At 43.5% G+C, this 18,745-nt stretch overlaps 1 protein-coding gene across 1 annotated transcript in view; it reads right to left on the bottom strand.

The window, feature by feature from the left end:
* The window catches only part of LOC8041670 (neprilysin-4-like), a 136,542-nt gene that overhangs the window by 93,417 nt on the left and 24,380 nt on the right, over nucleotides 1-18,745 (bottom strand). Inside the window, exons 6-7 of the mRNA XM_040217498.1 lie at nucleotides 13,082-13,276; nucleotides 9,815-9,901 (exon numbers count right to left, since the gene is read on the bottom strand). Of these exons, the coding sequence (XP_040073432.1) occupies nucleotides 9,815-9,901; nucleotides 13,082-13,276 (282 nt within the window). The remainder of the gene's footprint in view (nucleotides 1-9,814; nucleotides 9,902-13,081; nucleotides 13,277-18,745) is intronic.

The following is an 18,745-nucleotide window of genomic DNA, read 5'->3' as shown; positions in this document are numbered from 1 at the left end:
GCGAAAGAACCTCGACCTTGTAAGTGAAAAGTAAGTCGGATGTTGAGGGTCGGCCAGAATCATGTACACATATGTTAGACTCTCATATGAACGTCGTTTCCTCAGGGACAGCTCTTTAGATTGTGCATACAAACTCTTAATGGGGGACGTCCGAAAAGCTCCTGTTGCCAGTCGCAGGCCGAGATGGTGAATTGGATCCGACATCTTAAAAGCAGAGGGCTGAGAATATCCATACACTAGTGCTACGTAGTCAAGACGGGATCGAACAAGGGCGTTGTAGAACTGCAGGATATAGTTTCTATCAGACCCCCAAGACATGGATGGTAAACCTTTCAAAATGTTTGTGCACTGAAGGCACTTTCGCTTCGGCGCTTGAAGGTGGAAAATAAAAGTGAGCTTTTAATCAAATGTACACCGAAAAAATCGGTGCTCCTTTCTAAAAGGGATAGGGGTTACATTTATTTCCAGGAATAGATTGAAAGACAACCGGCGGCGCAAAGGAAAAGTCACACAAACATTTTTTCAAGCAGAGAACTTGAACCCATTCTCGTCGTCCCCCTTTGACAGTTTGTTTATGGCCAACTGCAATTGAGGTTCACAACTGGAGAGGTTATAAGCGGATGATGAAGTCTGTATATCATCAACATAAAGAGAATATGAGATAAAAGGTGGCAGCAATCCTGCGAGTGAATTCATTGCTGGGAAAAATAAAGTCACACTTAAAACATCCATTTGAGGGACTCCATATCCTTGAGCAAAGGAATCAGATACGACTAAACAGAGACGAACATGAAAAGTCCTGTCCGTCAGATATTACTTTATGCATCGCCGCATACAGCCACGGATATTACAGCATACAGACTTCGGAGAATCCGATATCCCCACGCTGTTTCATATGCCCGTTCTAAATCGAAACATAAACCGCAACACAGTGCTGCTTGTTTACAAATGTCTCGCGTATCACAGTTTCCAGGCTACCTAAGTGGTCAAGGGTAGATCGACCTTGGTGGAATCCACGCTAGTTCTTTTCAGAGAGCCTTTGGCTTACTATCATACTTACCAGTCGCCTGTTTATAAGCCTTTTAAACGTTTTCCCGAGGCAGCTCGTCAGTGGAATGGGGCGATAACTTGATGGATAAGAGGGGTTTTTATTAGGTTTTAGAAGGGGGATGATATGTGCATGTTACCAACCCCGAGGGAAACATGCCTTTTTCTACAAAAGTTTGAAGAAGACGAGAAGGTTCTCAAAGGATTGCGAAGAAAGGTGGCGAAGCATTTCATAGTAAATTCCATCGGGCTGGGGAAAGACAGCTTAATTAATTAGCGGCCATCTCAAGCTCGCATCGCCTAAAAGGTTGGTTATAAGACGCTGCATTTCCTCCCGACATGACAAGCCTTTGTCTCTCACCACGAGATTTTAACTGTACAAGGGTAACACTGTAGTTGGCCGAACTAAATGAATTATAAACATGTTCTCCGGGTATATCACCAATGCCTCTTAGCGACGAATAAGGAGTGTGAGATGTTGAAATAGCAAAGCACCTATAGTCTCCATTTACTTTCCTATGTCTTTCCCTTGCTTCTTTGGCAGGGACAAAACTAGTTAAAGAAGAAAGATACTCCATCCACGACTTCCGCTTTGCCTGCTTCCTAGTCAAACGAGACTTATCTTTTCGCCGCTTGAACCCAAAAAGGTTGCGTGAAGTGGGGTATCTGCGAATTCGGCAGCACGCTTTATTTTGGTCCGCCCGGGTCGTGGCACACTCCTTGTTCCACCAAGGTTTGCATTGTTTGTGTCTGTAGAATGTTGGTGGAATGGACTGCTGAGCATCCCTTATAGTCGTTTGCAAGTTAAGAAGGTAGGAGAAGCTCCTCCCACAAGCGTAATGCGCCGGTTTCAAATCCCTTCGCAGTCGAAAGAACAGTTCACTGGAAACACCCTTTGTTCCGCTTCAGTGGATAGAAAATGGCTACAGAGTGGTGCCCAACTTGTCTCGGATCCCACTTTTTAAGAAAGCGACATTTGTATTTATCGGAGGGGGAACCGAGCCCCTGAAAGCAGCCTTTGTATGCATCGGAGGGGGAACCTAACCCCCGAAAGTCGTATTTGTTTCCATGGGAGGGGGAAAACTTTAATCTCCGTCTCGCGGCTTCCACAATGCTAAGTCAAAGGCGAAATTTAAAGCAAATATTTAGAGAAATGCAAGACCTACCTCTCGCGTTGGCCGCGACGTCACCGAAACGATGGGACGCTATTGGATGCGGAGGTAGCGGAGGGATATATGATTCCCTTTGAGAGGCATTTTCCGCTACCTTCTTGACTTGTAACCTACTATACTATCTGCTAAGTAACATGAAGTGTAGCGTTCTTAGGGGACATAGAAGAAAGAATCGAAGGATCTACAGTGGAGTGAAGATTGAAAAACGCCCAGTCAGCCTTGTCTAACTGCCACCTAGGGACCCGCTTTAAAAGATTAGGCAATGAAACGGTACTTTCTAAAATAAATGCATAGTGATCACTTCCAAAGGGGTTATGAAGAACCTTTCAGGACAAACAAGGAAGTAATGAAGGTGAAGCAATAGAAAGATCAATAGATATGAACGAGTTGTGCACCGCACTAAAAAAAAGCTGTCTCTCTCCCGTTAAGAAGGCACAGGCTAGAAGACAATAAAATACTTCCAATCACACCACCACGGGAGTTTCGACGGGTACTATCCCACATGGAATGATGAGCGTTAAAATCACCTAAAATTAAAAGGGATTAAGAAGCTGTCCTACAGCTCCCTGCAGCTCTTGAAGATTCAAAGGAACATTTTGTGGCAAGGATAAAGAGACAACTGTTACAAGGTGGTCTACGAGGAGACGCACTGCAACAGTTTCCAGTTGCGTGCAGAGTGGAACTTGAGAGCACGCGACTCCACTCTGCACAAACATTACAACACCACCTGAAGGAGTGGAAGCAGGACGGTCTTTCCTGATAACCTGATGATGTCTTAAAATATTAAACAAATGGGATTGAAGATGGGTGTTTTGCAAGGCCAGAGCAATGGGCCAAAGCTCACCCAGGAAATAGTTAACATCATCAATATTTCTCAAAATATTGCGACAGTTCCAGTGCATAAAATATAACTTAGTCATATATTAAGAAGTGTGTAAATATATAAATATATAATGGGTGAAACATAGCAAAATAAATAAAACCACGGAGAGCCAATGAAAATTAGGTAAAATATATGGCCACAATAAGGCAGATGACGGGGTCATCATTTGGGCGGTACTACAGGCTGTTCGTTTTGGATTTACGGGAGCGCGTCTCCCATTCCATACCATCCTGGTCAGACCCAGGAGTGGACAGACTGTCAACATCTGTTGGCCTCTCCCCCTCCTGAGAAGTGTCCATTGCACTAGATATGGAGCTAGTCCGGCCTGGCCCTCGGGTGCAAACCCCGGCCACGGCCGGCTGCAGGAGTGGTGGACGAACTGGGCAAAGCGTCATCCAAGCTCGTCTTATCCCCTCCTTTCACTGGAGCTGCATTTATTCCATGCTGCTTCTTTGGTAGGCCGGGGCCCTCGCCAGCGAGCGAGAGCGTGAAACTCGCTCATTCTCCCTAGGAGGGGACCTAGGAAAGGGGGAAGGCGCGGCTGCTGCGGGCCTGTTCTCGGGTGAAGGAGCAGTACGCGTGCTACCATCAAGGGCTAGGGGAAACTGCTGCTGTCCCTATCGCGGAGCTGAAACCTCAGGTCGGCCGCCAAGGTCTCGGGAGAGACCTGGCTGGCTGTCGACTTCGAGCGTGGTACAGGGCCCCTCTGCACCACTTCGGCAAAACTCCGCATCGACACGAAGGAGTCACTTCTTAGCTTCTGAATACGATATGTTCTCCTTCACGTTAATGGTGAGGGTGTCTTTTTCTTGTTTCCACAAGAGACAGCTACGATAATAAGCGAGGTGTGGTCCACCACAATTAACACAGTGGACCACTGCCTTTTCAGAAATGTCAAAAACATGACCCTGACTGCCACACTTTGCACACGTCTCCTTCCCTCGGCAGCTGCGTGCTTTTTGACCAAAACATTGGCATCGGAAGCACCGCTGGGGGTTGGGGAGATAAGGGCAAATGCGGCAATTCAGGTATCCTGCCTTAACGGTCTCTGAGGTTGTGCGCTTTCAAAGGTCAGAATGACATGCTTAGAAGGAATTTGTTCACCATTTTTTCGAAACATGATAGGTTTAACAGCGACAGCGCCGGAAGTTTTCAGTCCCTCGAGGAGTCCTTCTTGACCTGTGTGCAAAACGTCGTCCTCAGTGAGGACTCCACGAATGATTTTAAGTGTGCGATGAGGACTCACCGACACCTTTACGTCAAGAATGGTGGTCAGGTTGAGATTTGTTTCACTTTATGTGTTTGCGTCCCAACGAGGTCTCCAGAGTACAGTATTTTGCCTTGTAGGAAAAGCCTACAAGGTGCTCTATAACTTTGGCTACAACGAAAGGTGACATCTTCGCAACTGACTTCTGTTCATCAAGAGAATGAACAACAAACAAATTTGTGAAGAATTCTACCACGGGATTTTTGTGGATGGTTTTTTGTTCAAGGCATCACTTTTTAAGGGCGTGCCCTGAAAAGGGTTTGGAGGGGTGGGGAGCCATAGATGGGCTAAGAGTGTTCAGAATCCGCGGTGCACCGCCCACCACCGAGCCAAACAAGAGTGATGTAACGCACCATAACAAAAATGGTTTTGCTGGAGACTTTACTCTAGCACCACTGCCGGGTAATTATACCCAAGTGTGGACCAAGACAGAGGTTCATCGCCACCCAAGGTTAGCCCTTGCCGCCGATGGGGGGCGGAAAAAGACTAAGATAAATGGGAGAGAAGTAAAAGAAACAGGAACGGTGAAAGTGAAAGATCGGAGGGGATTGTACAAAAAAGGTGACTAGACTGAATCATCCAGGCCGTACCTTACCAGGACTCCCGCCTACGAAAACCGGTTACCAAAATGGTGTATTGCTTCACCCGCGGGGCCCCGAAGGGTCCAAACCTACTCCGGGCTCGACTCAACCACCAGGATGTCCTTTTCTTCGTTCACGGGAGGCCACGCACAGCCTGACGTGGGCAGGTGAACCCGCATGGCTCAGGCTCCGTGGTGACGCGATTCACAAAACAGATGTTTTCACACGTGCTCTCTGCGGGGGAAACGAGAAGTAACTGTCGTGCTTAACTTTCAGTTTAGCACACTGAAAAGATTTGTCTTGTAAAATGGGAGCAAGCACTTTAATAAGGTTGAGAGCTGGGCTAGTTGGTAACTTTTGTACGTAATCAGATAAAACAACGCAAAAAGGTACAAGAAGAATCGAGAAACCGGACAGGACCGAGCGCTGTCCAGTCCGGTTTTTCACTTTGTTTTGTACCTTTTTGCGTTGTTTTATCTCATTATGCCGAGCAAGCACCGCCTCAACATCACCACTCGTTCTTGCCGCGTGAAGGCGTTAGACGAACAGTGCTTTATGCTTCTGCAATCTCCGAACCAAAGTCAGATTACTGCCTGTAGAGGATCCCGATGAAGGCTTGACCTTTCGATTCCGTTGAAAAAGCCACAACCGTCGGCGTTCCTTTCTGAATTATTCTCGGTCGTTTGGGGTGAAGGTTGACGGATAGCGGGAGCGAGGTCTGTCGATTGGGGAGTGGGGCGGGAGCACAAGTTTCATGTTCAGTCCATTTGTGTTTCTTGTTGTTTCATGAGAAACAGCGCGGCTAGTTGTCTGTTTTCCTGCCTCAGTAGCGAAAGTTGCGGGACCATGGCGCTTCTGGGATTCCCGTGATGGTAATGGCACCGGCATTACACGTTGCGAGGTCAGACGACGCAGACGTTCGGCGTTCCGGGTCAGGGGCATCTTCAAGAACGCGTTATGTGCCTTGACGTACGAATCTTCTACAATGAGAGCGTCAATCTTCTCTTAAAAGTGGACACAAACTTGCTGACACAGCCACACGTGTCACAGCTTTCGGTCACCGGTGCAATTTGGTATTCGTTGTTGTGCAGAGAGGCGAATTCCTTGGAATAATCTTAAGCATGAACGGTGACATCTTGAGCGCCGTCGCGCGTCTGGAAATTTTGACACTTGTATGTACTTGAGCCGCCAATCATGAAGAACTCGTAGTCGTCTCCCACGGCCTCAAGGCACTTGCAGTGAAGCCGCGCACCACAAAAACCACAGCAACGTAGATACAGCGACGTAGAAGGCGGACGATTTCGTCGGCATCCAAATCATGTCCGAGGAGCATTGCAACGGATCGCTAGAGCATGCGACGGCCTACATTTAGTGCGCAGCGCTGAATGCGGACAGTGTTGAATGAAAGATAAGATTACTAGTGTGCAGCTCTTCAGCGGAATCTACTCTACGTAATGGGATTGGCTTACATAGGCACTGTTCGCGATACAATACAAAATAAAAAAAACGAAGTAGAAAACATATGATGAACAACACTGCAGATTGAACTTCTTACAAAACGTTAGAACTAGAAGAGACAGCGTCGATACACCAGATTTTTTAAAACTTTAATGTATATGTTACCCTTTAGAATTATTATGGTGATTCTACTCTTAAACCTAAAGTTCACATGGAAAAACATTTATGGAGCACAGACAGTGTTAAGATCCGTAGAGTGTATACAAAATACAGAAAAAGATGTAGAATTTATAATATACTTTTCTTATTAAAAAACTACCGGAGTCTTTATTCTTCATAAGTTCATTAAGGACGCTGAAAAAAGAACTAAAGAAATGATGCCACTTTTATGTTCCTTAAAATTATGAGACGAATTTATTGCGAATGTTATTGTTTTCGTATCTTTGTTCTTGAGTGATTGTTTTAGCCTAGTGTGCTATGTGCCTGGTCCATAATTAACTCGATTATTTATTTTTTATTTTTTCTGGCAGTATAATTTTTCTCTTTGACGTTGAATGCTTTGGTGTCTTTATATTCGTTGTATTTTCTTATATCGCGCATACATTCGTTATATTTGTTCGTTTGCATCGAGCATGCATTTGTGGTATTCACTTGTTTACATCAAGCTCATTTCTACATGTAATTTTTGCTGGTTGCCTGACCCTACGAGCAAGCAGCTTTTGCAGGACAGCACTATTGTTTTTGGTATTTTGTTATTTGAATAAAGTAATTAATATTATTATTATTATTATGATTGCTATTATTACTTTCCTCGTCTTGTTTTCGAGATGATACAGCTTACGCCGACGGCGACACCGACGCCGACGGCGACACCGCTCAACCCAGGAATGGGCGCCTAAGAGCTGCGCTCTAAAAGGGACGTTTACAAATCTCTGGAATGCTAAACTAGAAAGCAGCTCTTGAAAAGGAGGAGGGAAGGGTATGAAGGGAAGGGATTGCCCTCCTCCTCCCCTTCTCCTCCCCCTCCCCTCCTCTGCTCCTCCTTCTCTTCCTCCTCCTCTCCCCTCCTCCTCTCCTCCTCCTCCGCTCCTCTGACCAAAGGTTTGAGGAGCGAACCTTCGGTGAGCATGGAAATGACGTCACGTGACGCGGACATGTGACGTTATTTTCTCCGCTAAATTTAGCGGGGAGAATGACGCCACATGACTTTGCATCAGGCCACCCGTGAACAAATTCAGTTTCTGCGCTAGATTTATCGGGAAAATTTACGTCACGTGACCTCAACACCAATTCAATTTCCCGCTAAATTTAGCGGGGTGACACGCTGACGCCGCGAATCACGGAAACCGGCGCCCAAGGACTGCGCTCTAAAAATGTTTCCTTCTGGATTGTTCACACTGGCGACCACCGGTAGTCGCGCAAGCGACTAGCAACATGCGACAGGCGACCACCGATGCTCACAGTGCTGGCGATCGGCGAGTAGCTATCGTCGAATAGGGTCCTGGAAGCTACCGTGAGCTGCGGTCGATTCCGTCCTCCCAGCAACAGTTCGGGTTCGTGTTTTGCTGCATTCGCACTTTCTTTGTCTCACAGCTACAGATGCGTCGGCTTTCCCATATGAAAAAGACTCGTTTTGTTGGCATGGGTCCTTCTGAACCGCACAAAGAAGCACAATCGCTAGATCGTCTCGCTCGAGCTACCGCGTTGCAGTTCATACCTGTCAATGATTTGCTGCCAGGTCGTGTTCTTTTTCGGGCGCAGGTTCAAATCGGGGTGCTGCTTTTTATAAAGAAATGGGTATTTTTTCATAGCGCTGACTAGAGCCGCCGCAGAGACCTCCGTGGCTCCATATCAATGGCCGCGAACAGAGGCGTGGGACGGACATATTTGTTGCTTCTTCCACAGAAGATCGCCGTGCCGGATGTAAACAAACGCGAGGCGCGCCTTACTTCACTTCCGAGGCGACGCAGGTTGGTTCAGCAGCCACACGACTCGGTGCCCGGTGGCAGAAATTGGTCTGGAAACGACTGCTTCAAACCTGTTGCTTTCGAGACTTCCGATTATCGCTTTTGCGACGAAAGTTGCCGCGGGACAGCTACGACATGCCAGTGTGAACGCGCCTTTACAGTCGATGTCGTGCGGCAAAACCCCTGTAACGAAGACACGCTAGCTCAATTTGGGTGAAGGTTTTTTTTTTTTCTTTTTCCCCTTAAAAGACCTCTTAAAAGAAAAAAAAATTAAATAGTCTGGTTGGGACACGCGTGTCGAAAGATACATTTTACGCAAAAAAAAAGCAAACATTTTAACCGATATTGACGCCAAGAGTTTTATTTGAAATTCTGCGCGCAAAGTCCATGACGTCATGGAATGGCTATTCGCTCTTTCCACCTCAACGTGAAGGCGAAGCCGATCCACTTCTCCTCCACGCGCCCGAAATACCGAGAAAACAAGTGGGAAAAGGTGACTACTAAATCGCGTCTTGCGCCGTAAATATTGCTCTACATTGTTTTTTTTTGCGTAAAATTAATGTTTTGACACCTGTGCCCCAACCAAACTTTTAATTTATTTTTTCAGTGTTTTTAAGGAAGTCATATGCTACTTATTTCTTTGCCATCACAAGCTTGTTCAAGTCACTATGAACGGGCAAGGAGAGTTTAAAGAAAATAAAAAGTGGAGTTTCCTTTTTAAATATTGAAGTGTAATTTTTGCCACACTTAAAAAAAATCAGTATCGTTTCTGTATTACTAACATAACTATAATAACGGCTAAGCATGATCGTTTATATATCCGTAATACGCATTTAAAGATGATAATTTTATGTGGTTCGTCTTCTTTTATAAAAATTAGTTCGTTCGTAAATAATTTGTTGATGTCTTTAAACTTGCGTATTTACGTGTTTCGTAAATATATTTGCATATAAATCTTTTATTTTGATTTTAGTGATCTATCCACATGTTGCATACCTGTCATAAAACAGAGAAAGAATCATTATTACGTATATGCTTCGGTGTGATATTGACGGCTCTGCGAATTACCATAGGGAAACCTCGATATTCGCCAAGCCTCGACCTTCAAATTTTGTATCTCTGGAATAAAATTACTTTTACGTTCGCATATAGCTAAATGCTTCTCCAAGAATTTGGCTTTAACATATAATTTTAGATAAATATTAAAAAAAAGATGACCTGGACTATCATTGCACTATCGGACGTGGAAACACCCTGTGCTCAAGTACACCTTGTTCCGCCCCATCAATATTCAGATGAATGATTGAATTGTAAGTGTAGGTTATAATTTCCTGCCTATTCTAATAAACATAGGGGAAGCATTGTAGTGTACTCTAATATTAAATAGATTGAGGTTGCTTTTGATTAAAAAAATATTGAAATCTTTGCGTTCCGCTTACCTTCGGATATGTCTCTGACAAGATAGAGATGTTCATTTCGTTGTACGTTGAGGACAAGTTACGCCAGTCTTCCTCAGACTTTGAGTTCTGAAGAAAAAAAAAAAGAAAAAAAAAAACGAGAACAAGCGAGTCATCGCCGTTATTTTTATGTTCTCGAAATATACCCGACATTTTGTTTTTGGAGAGTTATGTTTTGTGCGCCATATTTCTTTATATGATCCCATGCCGGGAGACTACCATGTTTTTCATAGGTACCCGCAAGTTTAGTCTAGGTAATTTAACAATCCCGCCCAAAAAGTTTAAGAACGAATTGAAATTGCAGTGTGCAGAAATAATTTCGCACACAACCGGCGGGGATCATTGGGGTAAATGTGAAATCCCGGTAAGGATTTCCTACGTAAACCGCCTAAAATATTTAGATTTGTAACACTTTTTGACGATCGGGTTGGTTTCTTGGCAATATGCATTTGAATGGTAAAGCGAATGAAAGATTTGTTCTTCATGGAAAGTGTACTATCTGTGATAACGTGCTCCAGAGCTTTTAAATGATTCCAAACCTTTTCTGATAACGATACTGAGCTGGTCTTTTTTACCCGAGAAATGATCTCTTTTACTTGTCAATATAATGACTTTAAGGTCATTCAGAAATCTCGAAAGTAAGAAAAATTTGATGAAGGAGTCATAAATATGTGCATGTGAAAATAAGGGAAGAATATTTTAGATTGTCTGTGAAATGACTTGTAAGGCCGAGGAATGAGCCGAGGAATGGAACCACCTCCCCGGTTTAAATGCTACTATAACTGCTACTAACTTGTTTAGAAATTCCATATAGCTATTTTAGCAGTGACCCATGACCTATTATTGTTATTATTCTTTGTTTGTTGTATATTTAATATTGTTGACTTGTTACTACATTACTATCTTTGTTTCATGTATGTGCTCTGCCCCTCTGTAATGCCTTCGGGCCCTGAGGGTACTTTCAATAAATAAATAAATAAATAAATATATTTCACTTCGCATAAGAGCTTCATAAGTAAAATATGAATATATATATATAGGTGAAGTAGGGTAAATATAAAAACAATGAACCGGAAAAAGTTAATAAGTCAAAGATGCGTACTGTTGGAGTTACTAATTCGAAGTTTATTACGACGTTTCGAGCGAAGACCCGCTCGAAACGTCTTAGTGAAGTACGAATTAGTAACTCCGACAGTACGCATCTTTGACTTAGATATATATACAGGGTGTTTTCTTTCAAGCTTAACAGATTTGTTCTAAAAAAATCGTGAAAGTTACATTATGCCCCTTGTGGAGGTGAGTTATACGGCCAGGGGGACACATTATAGGGGGCAAATCGTAACGATCAGTCGGCTAATTAATTAATATTCGTTAATTACCTTTTTAAATAATGAAAATAGACATATGGTTCCAATTATAGAAACTTGCTCAGCGTCATCGAAAACCACTAAATCAGTCATTTTCAGAAAGACTTTCGGCGCGTGAGAAGCGTAGTCTGGTACTAAAGTTACCACTCGTGAAGCAGGTACAAGGCTGGGGCTAGATAAGAGACGGAAAAATCGCGCGGGCGCCTTATCGCAACCGCTAGCTTTGTACCTGCTCCACGAGTGGTAACTTTAGTGCGCTACTACTCTTCTCACGCGCTCAAAGTCTTTCTCAATATTACTAATTTTGTGGTTTTCGATAACGCTGAGCAAGTTTCTAATTAGAATCATATGTCTATTTTGTTAATTAAAAAGTTAATTAACGAATTTTAATTAATTGGCCGACGGATTGTAACGATTAGCCCCCTAAAATATGTGCCCCTGGCCGTATAACTCACTTCCACAAGCGGCATAAGTGTAGCTTTCACGGCATTTTTTAAACAAATCTGTTAAGCTTAAAAAAAACACCCTATATATACATATATACATTGCTTTACAAAGAAAAAATTTTTTTCTTTTATTGACAGCTCCATAAACATATTCAGTGAAAGTGGCGAGGAATAGCATACTTGAGGTCTACTTCTTAGCACTGCGCGACACTGTCTACACGAACACGACAACAATGGATCTCTGCATTTTACTTAGGCACAGCGTTGCGAAGTACAAACTTTTATAACTTAGGGTACTGCCCTAAGTAATAGCTTCTTGTTTTAAAAGTTGTTTTTTACGATTCTACCAGATGGCCAATTTGAAAAGAAATACAGTAAAATTTTAAATAGCCTGTTCCACTGAAATGTATCGCGTTGGGTACTTGGTACTAAAACTTCATCAAACTCAGAGAGGTGAGCATTTCTTGAAGTATCCCGACATTGTAGCACATAATAACACCACTGAAATCCACCTAATTGTTTTTTTTTTTTTAATAGAAGACTTTTTTTGAGAAATGCATAAAACCACAAGGCCTGATTATGAAATTTCAAATTGAATAACAAATGAATTCGCTTTAGCGGAAGATAACATATCTATGGTGTGTCGTCCGAAAAAATCCGGTTCGATCTAAAATAGGTCGTAAAAATCGGCGCCTGCACGACGCAACCTAAACGTTTCGTCAAGAATTTGTTTCACAGGTCCGTTTTAAATTCTAAGACTAAAAAGCCTTGCTCCCTTTGTGTAAAACGTATATCCAAAAAGCTAGCCAAGGTTAACGGCGGACGGCGACGCAGTCAACCGAGTGCCGGGGCGCGTGTGGCGCAGATATTTATAGATGGCGTCCGGAGCAGCGTCGGATTGTGTAGCCTTTCAGCGAAAAAAAAAAAACAGACGACACGCAGACAAAATCTGTGGGCAGCAAAAACGCGGTCGCATAATGCAAAAGCATTATGCGACCGCGTTTATTTTTAATTTTATTTTTTTAATTCGGTTTTACTTTGTCTTGCTTTTTCTCGTGCGTATTTCTTTTTAATCATAGTTGCATTATAAAGTATTTTGCAAATTTTAATCGACGGCGGTTGTCCCTAGCTGTCTCGAATAAAGTCCTTCTTAGTCTCGACATAGAGGTGCGCTAAACGGGCGCCGCGTCACTCGACTGGTCGTCTGCGTCGCTCTCCGCCGTTGAACATGGCAAATATTTTAGCCCTCTTTTTTACAGAAAGAAAGCTACGCTTTGAAATTTTACAAGATAAAACCGACTTTACAAATACAGCTTTGACGAAATGATTAGATTGCTACGTGCAGGCGCCGGTTTCTACGGCCCATTCTAGTTCCAGCCTGGTTATTTCAGACACCCAATACTTAAGAGTTACTATTGAAAGGTATTATATATTACCTTTGCCAGTGTGGCCTCAAACTTTAATATTTCCTCAGAAAGTTTCTGAGCCTTGTCCTCAGTTAAGTTGGGCTTGAAGACCTTCGCAATTGCCTGAATAAGTTTCTTGTAGGCCATAACTATTTTCTTACTGGCTTCTGTCTCCTGGTTGATCAGTTCATTTCGACCAACCCAGCCAAACGAAATTTGGTCGAGCTTAAAAAATGATGCATGTTGAAATTAATTTGTTAATATCTAGAATATCACACATATACGCTTAAAAACAGCATATTTCATAGTAGTGAAACATTTCATTTATAGAATTCTTATGCGTGCAGCTGAGAACACATGGAGAATTAGAATGTGTTGTAACTCTTCCGTTTCCACTTGTATCATGATATCTACATTTATATTTTGAAGCTAACGACCAATTGAGCTATATTTTATCCAAATTAATGGTGTTCTCATTATATGATCTCTTTGCGGTTGTGTGATACGTTCGATAACCACACTGATTACGATACAGCCAGGTTAGCTAAAACAATAAGCGTCCTTGTTTAGAATAAATATATGCGGTGGCCGGATACATTAAATAATACATTCAAACGTCTACTCAAATTAATCTCACGTAATAAATTTAAAACCCGCTCTGAGCGGCTGAGAACTAAGAAAATTGTTTCACGGAATAACAGTGAGTGTGCAGACGAGCTGGCGATAATTAATCATAATGTAACATCTGAGATTGTAGAGCAGAAATATTAGGGAACTTTCAAGTTAAAGGAAAACATAAGACTCAAAGAAAGTTATATTTTATACGTTTTTTTGATTTGAACGTTTTTTTCTCATTACGATAAAGTACTGCATTTTGATTAATTTTATATTCCAAAAGCCCGTTCCTGCGACCTAAGTTGTTGACTCCCACGTCCCGATCTAGTGATCGCTTGGCTGCCAGCACAAAGATATGGTTTTTTACTACAGCTCGTGCAAGAATTAAGTGTATGCCGTATCGCCGGCTTTATCCATAATAATAATAAAAAAAAGGTATCGGTTGCTTCAAGTTAAAACCTCTGGCCCATGGATCCGCAGGTGGCGGGTTCGTATCCCGGCCGAGTTGCCCGCATTGGTCGAGGTGCCCGCATTTGGTCGAGGTGCCCGCATTTGGCCGAGGTGTCCGTAGTCAACTGGCGTATGTGCCTAAAAATGAATCTGATTTGTTGGATTGCGGATCTGATGCGGATGCGGAAGGGATCCGGATATCCCTGAGTCCGACTCTGGATTTTTGCCGAGCCTGCCGGTAAACGTGTGCGACTGCAGAGGCTAGAGTTCATAAATGAGGATACTTATAAGTGCATCGTCAAATGTTTTGTGAAAACAAATCAATCTAAGAAAAAATTTACATCTTTTCTGTTTTTTTACGTTAGGATTTGACATTAATGAAGGATTGCTTGAGAGCGTTCAATCTCGCGAAAAAGCTGTCAACAGGGAAAGTAAATATTGCAGGGGCGTCCATAATACCGGGAAAGTGTGTTCTTGTTTGGCAGGAAAAGAGCGGAAACCGTTCTTCGGTCAAATGAAACCCAAACACGTTCAAGCCACAAGAAAGGTGAAAACTCTTCGGCAAGTCGAACGTGACGTGTGTAAGCGTTTTCATTCTGAACAGTTGGTATGTTGCTGCTAAGTATGTGGTTCAGAGCACACAGTTGCGGAATCATGTTTACAAGCGAAACCGGTATGACATATTGCCATTAATGAATATTGTTATATTTTCACATGAGTGCACCCGCGTCTTACCACGTATATATGATTACGCTCCGGTGAATGGCGGCCTCTTTTTCCTGCTTTTCAGTACTTCACATAAATATAATGACACAGCGTAATCATATATGCTTTACCTTTACCTTAATTAATGTTTGCGATTAGAGAATACACGTCTGCTTAAATTAGTGTTTAAAAAAAATAAGATTAAATATTTCTTTTCGGTGCATATTCTGGCTAGAATATCGCAGTCTCCCAGGACCGCCTCAGAGCTTCGATAATCCGGCCAAAGACGCGGCGTGTATCCTGAAAGGATGATCGCTTCTTTATAAATAGAAAAAAAATCAGAATACCATCAAATATATTTCGCCATATGGTGACTCGAAGAGGTCTTTGTATGAAGGTAAGCAAACGTCTTATAAGGTACCAAGCAGACGATTAAAAAAAATGCATGCTTGACTTTATGATATAATGTTAATGCGACGATAGCTGGTTGGATGTGGTTCCAAATTTTGGGTATGCGATTCGGGTGCCAATACAAAGCCTTCGGATAGGGATCGTATGCGGATGATGAAACTGTTATTTGCAAAAGGCTCTAGGTTTAAGGTGTATGACTTTTCTGTAAGACCACAGTGCCGCGGGATAAAACATTCAATTCTGCAAATACATGTTTACAACAGGAAGAAACCCGCCACTCCACCATCATGCATTTAAAAACTCCACTTTTCCCCAAAGTAACTGGAAGATCAAATCACTGCAATACACGGAAAAACCTCGGTCAATGTCGAGGTTAACAAAAAAAAATTGCTTTGATTATTTTTATAAACCCAGGAGCACAGAATGTGTTGTGTGTATTAGGATTTGGTATGCTTGGTGGCGGGGAATTCTGGGTGCTTTCGGATGCGCAGCACACGCCACGCGCTGTTGTAATCTCCGGCGTCATCAGGCTGATCGAGACAAATTTAAACTTATTCGGGAGAATAGTGTGTCACGAGCATGTCTTAATAAAACAGATTTCCGTGAGTTCTGCTTCTTTGTGGGTTCGTGTAGGGCCTCGAAATCTTAATGCTCATGTTTTGTCAGAAGTCCCTTGTTGTAACCGATGTAATCGCAAGGGAAGGGGGTCTACTGCACCCTGTGCTCTATCAATTGATTTTAGTCTGAAGTTCGGACGTCATACGCCCACTGCGCTATCCCTTGATACGTTATGATTCACCCCGAGGGACGGTGAATATACGCAGGGAGCTACGTTTTGTCTGGAACCAGATGCGCGCACCGACTAACTATGCTGGACAAGGCATCAATCGCCACCAAAAGTCGCTTGCGGACTATACCACACTGCGGGCGAAATGAATTGAACGCACTCTAATAGGGTGAAGAGACGAAATTCCAGCGCTCATTTTATAGCTTTAATGTGTTGCATGTTCCAGCATAACCTCAAAAACACCATTCTTGCGTTGAAAGGCACAAGAAAACTAATTTTAAAGCTAAATAAACGATCTTTCAATGTGCACCTGGGGGATGCATGCGGAGCCTATTTGGGAGGTAATTTTGCAACGCTGGGGAAGTTGTTACGTGGTCATGTTGTAGCAAGTTCTATCGGAGCAGCGCCATTCTTTGAAATTTCAACATTTTCCTTCTTAGCTTTTCTCCTCAACTCACAAATCGCACATTGAACCAAACAATCTAAGAAGACGGAAAGGAAGGACTCGACTCTTTCTCGGACCCTCGTTTGTGCACCCGGATACTGCCATTCTCCCCCTTGAGGATTAGCCAGTCGCTCATAATTTGGACAAAAGTTGCTTTTCCCAGCCCGTTCACCCCTAAGTTGACAGTGCTGTGGAAGCTACGTGCTCCTTGGGACAGCCACACGCTCGTCACCCCACGGGTACTTCGAACGGCTCGGTTGTAACGCGTTGACCACCCGAACGCTGACAATGTCACCAACGGCAAAACTCATAACCACGCCAGCCTTGCTACGCCACGAACGCTGGAAATCTTTCCGTTTTCGTTTGCGTCGGATATCTCGTGACGCATCGCGCTCTAAGTTCGCTTCTCTTTGAGCGCTTGCTCGAGTGCACCGTTTGGAACGAAAAATCTAGACAGTCGTTCAAAATACAAAAGGGCGATTATCATTTACGGTTATTATCCGGCATGCTTAACTCATTTCCGAACGGAATTTGAATATTCCTATTTTCGTTTCCGTGCCCCATTTAACTGACCGCATAAATCGGTTTCTTAAGTTATCGCGTTGGGATTTACTACAGGGGTGCCTGAAGTTGGTAGTTCTTTCCCTAAAATTGTGGAAAGATCGGCTCACCGGAGTAAATGAATAAAAATCAAAAACTATATTTTCTCTTTACTTTGCATGTACACTAAAAGTGTCACGTGTTACCGTGGCGCTTGTTTGGGCCGAATGATGTGAAGAATAGGTAAGCAAATTCTTTTTTTTTCCATTTTACAAATGTTTCAGTCGTAGTAAACGCCAGAATGGCGTAAAACGATTTTATCATGATCTTAAGACAATTGTTTTCGATATATTTAAAAAAAAAAACAAGTTTTTTTTTTTTTGTTATTTGGCCCCCGGAGGTTTTATGTATTAATACTTTCAAGTAATAAATGCACCAGCTCCGAGCACCTCGTTAGTAACTAAGAGCGCGCTAAGTGAAGAAACCGATTTATGCGGTCAGTTCATAGTGCGTTCAATCCATTTCGCCCACGCTGTACTTATCACCCAATGCCCGACTGCAGTCTACAATTTGTTGGAGCCAATCAAGCAGTGCCAAAGGTTCATCGTCAGGACGTTCATCCTTCTCGTACGAAAGGTGTGAGAACGGTTAAAGTTCCTAGATATAAGGTTCCTACAAGTAGCGACATTCTTTGGAGCGCCGACTGCGTGACGGTGCAGATTTTAGAAAGCGATTACCGGCGTACAGCACAATACACCTCGTTTCAGCTTCGGTCCGAGCGCGGCCGATGTTATGAGCCGAAGGGCCCATCAAACAGAGAAAGATACACAATGTCATGGCGTGCTCCCTGCATTTGATAGGACCAGCCGGTATTCGCCGTCTCTCTGTGCGTGCTCCTCCGCCGGCTAGTCTTATTATGCGCTGAGAGCACGCAATGACGCTCCGATTTTTGCGGTGTTTGATTGGCCCTTCGCTGATAACATCGGCCGCGCTCGGACCGAAGCAGAAACGAAGTATGGTAAGCAGAAAGACGCATTTTGCTCCTATTTAATGTGCGACGTCATTCGTCTGGCTGCCGTTACTTCTAAAAAGAATCAAACACGGTACTTTACGAATAGTGGTTCAAATCGAATAGTGCTGCGTCATTGATAGCTTTCACAGTGGTAGGGAAACCCAAGACATACCTGTTCCCTTGTAGCGTCGATGCTGAGAATGACGCGGCGCTATTCTATTCGAACCACTGTTCGCACACCCTTACTTGGTACGTTTGCTATCACCGACTCAATCAATCGTGCACAATGAGCCGCCGTGACCTCGCACTTTTTCTTGCGTGATTGGTTGAGCCGAAGATAGCAAACCGACAAAGAAGACAATCGAGTTCCGTGACGATGCACTTTCTACACTGCTTGATTAGGTATTGTTCGTAGATGGTTCTTGCCGTCCAGCAGCGCTCTCAGCAACCCGCTACGAAACCCGGAACTCTACAGCCAAGGCCATGGGCGCGCGGGCGCAGTAGCGGCTTCTTCTTCTATGCGGAGTCCTTAGCGGACAGGGAAACGCGGTCTGCGAAAACTCCCAAATAACTCCATTGGACCGCAGCGTTTGCTGCGATCGGATATTAAGTATAATTATGTCGAAATAAGGATGTCTCGCTGCCGGTGATCGCCTCTAGGCTAGGTATAATCGACGAAGTATGGCTCGCCGCCGACGGTCTCCTACGGAGTAAGAATGCTGAACTAAG

Source organism: Ixodes scapularis, unplaced genomic scaffold, assembly GCF_016920785.2.
Source record: "Ixodes scapularis isolate PalLabHiFi unplaced genomic scaffold, ASM1692078v2 ptg000292l_1__unscaffolded, whole genome shotgun sequence".
NCBI classification, from domain to species: Eukaryota; Metazoa; Arthropoda; class Arachnida; order Ixodida; family Ixodidae; genus Ixodes; species Ixodes scapularis.
Note: the sequence above shows the minus strand (reverse complement) of the source record. Positions and strands in the feature narration are given on the sequence as shown.